The sequence below is a fragment of the Myotis daubentonii genome, chromosome 5, assembly GCF_963259705.1.
Source record: "Myotis daubentonii chromosome 5, mMyoDau2.1, whole genome shotgun sequence".
Classification (NCBI taxonomy): Eukaryota; Metazoa; Chordata; class Mammalia; order Chiroptera; family Vespertilionidae; genus Myotis; species Myotis daubentonii.
The window spans coordinates 24,148,965-24,154,357 of NC_081844.1; the positions used below are offsets into that span (position 1 = coordinate 24,148,965).

The 5,393-nt window shown below is 57.1% G+C and overlaps 1 protein-coding gene across 1 annotated transcript; it reads right to left on the reverse strand.

The window, feature by feature from the left end:
* Window positions 1-58: 58 nt before the first annotated feature.
* NDUFB7 (NADH:ubiquinone oxidoreductase subunit B7) lies at window positions 59-5,071 on the reverse strand. Its single transcript, XM_059696659.1, has 3 exons — window positions 4,877-5,071; window positions 649-817; window positions 59-229 (listed from the first exon to the last, which is right to left on the reverse strand). Exons 1-3 carry the CDS (start codon window positions 4,986-4,988, stop codon window positions 121-123), a joined length of 390 nt encoding a protein of 129 aa, XP_059552642.1. The 5' UTR covers window positions 4,989-5,071; the 3' UTR covers window positions 59-120.
* Window positions 5,072-5,393: the final 322 nt, after the last annotated feature.

Below are 5,393 nucleotides of genomic sequence, written 5' to 3' on the forward strand. Positions count from 1 at the left end.
AGGATGTGTGTTTCTTTGGGGGGTTTGGGGACCAGTATACCACAGGAATAGGCAGGGCATGGGCTGAGGGCCTGGAGGCTTTTATTTCTCCCCTTGTCCAAGGGTGGTGGGTGGGCCCCACTACACGGCCACCTGGCTTCTGGCCAGATCTGCCTCCCTCTGCTCCCGCCGCTTCTTCCGCTGGAGCAGCCGCCGCTCGCGCTCAAACTCCTTCATTCGCTTCACGTAGCTATGGGCAGAGCATGAGAAAGGGCGTTACAGCTCCCTGGCCTGAGGTGGCCCCCCCTTAGCCCTGGGAAGCCAACAACGGGGCTGGAACTCCACCCCAGAGCACTCTGGGAGGCCTCGGAGACCTGTGCCTCTGGTTTAAGTCTGGGGTCTGCCCCCCCTCTGCCTCTCTGGTGGACACCAGTGAGCCCTGGGCCTCCTGCCTGGAACCCTGGCTTGGCTGATCCTCCAGGTGAGGTGGCCTCAGGATGCCTGCCCACCCACCTGACCCTTCCCCTGCCTCCACCCAGCAGACCCCCTGAGAGCCTTTTTCAACTAAGGCTCGAAACTCAGGTTAGTTCACTGTCCTTTGCCTCAAGATCCTTGGGCTGAGGTAGGTGGGGGTGGGAAGTGAGGGACAGGGGTGGGTCTGGGGCTCACTCGAGGTGCTCGCAGTAGTCCCAGTCGTGCTGCTCGTGTTTGCAGGCCAGGAAGTTGGGGAAGCTGTCGCGCTTGCACTTGAGCAGCCGGATGAGGTAGTGAGCGCAGTAGTCTCGCTGCTGGAGCACCAGCTGTGCATCATTCATCTGCTGCTGCGTGGCCACCATCTCTGTGGGGAGGGGGTGGAGAGACTCAGCCAGGGTGGGCTTTTGGGCCCCTAACTTCTGGAGGTTCCCATGATGCACTGAGTCCAGGGAGACCCAGCCGCCCACATGCAACCAGGAGTCACAGCTCAGACCCGTCCCCCACAGGTCAGCTGTGTGGCAGCAGGTGACTGGCGTCCTCTGATGGAGGCAGATGGAGTGTCCTTTTCTCATTTGTTCAAAGGCAACCGGGACACCGAGGCCCAGGCAAGGGGAGTCCCTGTCTCCCCAAGCACCTCAGCATCCACATGGGTCCTCATCTCCCCAGACAGTCCCACCGGGCAGAACCCACTTTCTCCCAGCGCCCCCCTCTGCCGGGCATAACCCGGTGTGGGGGCTGGGCGACCTGGATCCCAGCTGTGCCCTCTCACCAGAGTGTGGCCTCTCGGAAATTAGTTTCTTCCCCTCAGGAGGGGACTAACGTCCCCACTCCTAAGTCAACCGAGTGAGCGTGAAGGAACGAATGTAGGTGCTCAGTGCCCCCTTCAGTGAGGCTGAACTAGCCACTGGGCTGTGCCCCATCCACCTGGCAAATCTGACCTGGGACCAAGTCAACCTTCAGGGGGCTGATGGGGGCCCTTAGAAGTAAGTCTGGGTGCACACTCCATGCCGGCAATCTCCCAGCTCCCTGCAATCTTCCCCACTGGCGTCTCTTCCTTCTGCTTCTGAACCCCGTGCCTCTGCCTCCTTCAGGCCCTGGTCCTCACCTGCCCCTGCACAGAACCCCTGGCTTCCACACTCCGCACAGCCCTGCCCACACAAGGCTCTCACAAGGGCAACTGAGACCCCCAGGACACTGGCCTTCCTTAGCTGCTTTCTTGAACATTCTCTTCCCCTGGCTCTCCCCTCCCCAGGCTTCCTCCCATCTCTGTGGCTTTGGCTTCCTGAGGTCCTTGCTGAGAGCCTCTGCTCCCTTTAATCCATGGCTTCCATCACCACCCGATAGACCGTTAAGCCCCAACTCGGTACCCCCTCCCTCACCTGGTCTGAGCGCCAGGCCCATAATCCACCTGTAGCCCCCCTGCTGGTTTCCATGGCAATGTGACTGCAACTTGCACCTGGCATAACCAGTCAGCAGTTAGGATTTATGGAGTCACTGTTAGGGATCCTGCTCTTGGAGGGAGACACAGTACAAACAGGTGGAGCCAATGTCACAGAATGTCCAGAATGCTAAGCATTGGAAAATAAAGCAAGGGAGAGAGAGGCAGTGTTGGAGGTGGGTCACAATTTCAGTGAAGGGATCCTTTAGAACAGTGGTTCTCAACCTTCTGGCCCTTTAAATACAGTTCCTCATGTGACCCAACCATAAAATTATTTTCGTTGCTACTTCATAACGGTAATGTTGCTACTGTTATGAACTGTAATGTAAATATCTGATATGCAGGATGGTCTTAGGCGACCCCTGTGAAAGGGTCGTTAGACCGCCAAAGGGGTCGCGACCCACAGGTTGAGAACCGCTGCTTTAGAAAGTGGCATCTGAAGGTGAGGGAATGAGACATGAAGACCCCTGGGGAAGGGCATTCCCAGGAGGGGAGCAACAGGTGCAAAGGCCTTAAGGTGAGGGGACAGGCCTCGGGATGCCCCAGGGATTTTGGATTGAGCATGTGGTCTGAGTGTGGGCTGCCGAGTGCAAGATGCTTGTTAACGCTGTGGAGAGATGCCAATCAGGCAGCGGGGTCCCTGAGTCTGGGGTTCAGGGTCAAGGCCCCGCTGCAAGTAAAAATTTGGGAGCACTGGGACACAGAAGGCATTTGAAGCTAGGAAACTAGCAGAGAACCCCAGGGAGTGAGTGGAGACCCCGGGGCTCCCCAATATTTACGACACGGGGAGTGGGGTTGGATCAGCAAAGAAGCCCACATTGAGGTGGGCAGGAGTGGGGGGATCCTGGCAGCCGGCTGAGGAAGGGCTTCCATGAAGCAGCGACCAACTATGCCTGGCACTGCTGCAGTGGGGTTGGTCGGAACTGGGAACTGAGAGTGGGTATAGCAATAGTGTGTGCGACAAACTTGATCAGAGCTCCTGCAGTGAAGTGGAGAGAGAGCTGGAGGGGGAGGGGGTCCAGGAGGGGATTGAAAACAGTCCAAGTAACTATTGTATTTGCATGTTGATGGAAAAAACAATGTTGCAACAGAAAAGGAGAATGATAGGGGTGCCCTTGGGTAGGTGAGAGGATGGGATGGAGGTCACAAGGGGTTTTCTGGAGCAGGGTCAGATCATCTGAAGTAACAGCAGAGGAGTGCCAGGGAGCCATGAGAGCTCTTTTGACAAGTTTCTATTTTCTTTAAAAAATATGTTTTTGTTGATTTATTTTAGAGAGAGGAAGGGAGAGATAGAAACACCAATGAGAGAGAATCATTGATCAGTGCCTCCTGCACACCCCCAACTGGAGATGGTGCCTGTAGGCCAGGCATGTGCTCCAACCAGGAATCAAACCGTGACCTCCTGGTTCACAGGTGGACATTCAATCACTGAGCCACACTGCCTGACTCCACTGATTTTTAGAGAGTGGAAGGGAGGGGGAGAGACAGAGAGAGAAAAACATTGATGTGAGAGGCACACTGGTTGGTTGCCTCCTGCACATGCCCGACCAGGACCAGGATCGAACCTGCAACTTGACTGCAATCGAACCCGAGACCCTTCAGTGTGTGGGCCAACGCTCCAACCACTGAGCCAAATAGGGAAACAGCTTCTATTTTCTTAATAAGAGAATTCAAAGTGACTAGCTGAAAGGAGGTACTGGAGTCAGAGAGAAGGCATGGGACACTCATCTAGGAGGGAGGGAGCGTGGGAAGGGGCAGGGAATGTATCAGGAAAGCTAGCAGCACGAAGGATCAACCAGGGGTTGGTGGGGAGAACAGTGTGCTTCTCCGATGATGTTCAGCTGAATAGGGACAGGAGCCAAGGAGAGTTGGGCTTACCCAGGGTTGTGGTTTAGCCAAGCAGGAGAGAGGAGCAGGAGGCTGTGGGTGTTTGCAAAACAGAGCAAAGCAGGTGTAAGAAGGCAGGTGGATCCATGGACGGCAAGTTCATGCAGGGCTGACCAACTACCAGGAATCGGGCCACTGGAGGAGTCCACCTCCCAACGTTCTCTCAGACCTCTCTGCACACCCCCACTTGGAGGTCTCCCTTTCTCCAAGTCCTCGCCCACCTGGCAGCCAGCACAGCCTTTTGCCAAAGCAAATCTGATCGTGTCTCCTCTGCTTACAAACGCTGGCTCTCCCCTCTCCCGGGTCTCCCTGTGGTCAGCTCCTACTCCTTACCCTGAGGTCTGGCTTCCAGCTATTGCCTCCTGGAAGCCCGCCTCCAGACTTCTCCAAGGTATAGCCCCCCCAGATCTGCCTGGTGCCGCTGTCTCAGCCCCAGGGCTGCGGGTTTCCTTTAATCAGTGCCTGCTGTATCCATGGTGCCCAACTTGGGACCCCGGCCCAGGACTGGCGTTTGATGTGCTTGTGATATTACTACATTAAAAAGCAACGTGCAGCCCTGGCCGGTGCGGCTCAGTTGGTTGAGCGTCGTCCCAAGCGCCTAGAGGCCGCCGGGCTGGATTCCCGGTCGGGGCACATGCCCAGGTTGCGGGCTTCTTCCCCGGTGTGTGCAGGAGGCAGCCCATCGATGTTTCTCTCTCTCTCTCTCTCTCTCTCTCTCTCTCAAATCAATAAAAACATATTTTAAAAGAGGCAACGTGCACGACAGAATGCATGGCGTGAGTCCCCGTGCACATACCTAAGAATAGGACTGACATCGGGACAATGAACACGGCCCTTCGCAACGAGCCCTCCCCTGGGTCCGCGCGGACTCCAGGACAAAGCCCAGCTCCCAGCGCCTGGTTGGCCGCTATCGCCACCTTCCCCCGGGTTTTTCCTCGAGCCGTGCCGCTGCCCTGAATGCCTCCACACTCAGGCAGGGTGACGCCTGCCCTCCGCCCTCCCCCCGGCCAGGTCAGTGCTGGGCCCAGCCCTGCGGACCCCGGCGTTAAGGCGTCCGCACCCCACTCTCGTTGGCCGCGCCTGCGCATTGGATCTCACCGCGCTCCTTGCGCCCGGGGAAGCCGTAGTCGGGCGGAAAGGTGGGCATCCGCAGGGGGTCTGGCTCCCCTGAGGAATCGCCCAGGTAGCGCCTGGCCAGGTGCGCTCCCATGGCTGCAGCCGCCACAGATTCCTGTGGCGGTCAGGTCACCTCGTTCCTATCCGGAAGCACTGCCCCCTCGCTAGTCTCAGCTTCCGGGTTGCGCTGGCTGTCACGGGGATCATAGAGACGAATGAGTCCGGAGGACTTCCGGTATTTCTGGCGCCACCTGGCGGCCATTCGGAGACATTACAGGCGCGGCGCGCCCCTCCTCGGGATCTTGTAACTGCCAATGAATGCGCGTGTGTGTAGGTTTTTTTTGCCTCTGGATAGAAATCCACTTGGGTGGGGAACTGAAGGGGGGACGACGTGCGTCCGGGGCCTTCCCCTACCCTCACTGGGCACCCCTGATCTCCCCAGGCTACAGCACAAATGAAAATTTTTTTTTCATATTATAATCATATTTTTTAAAAACAT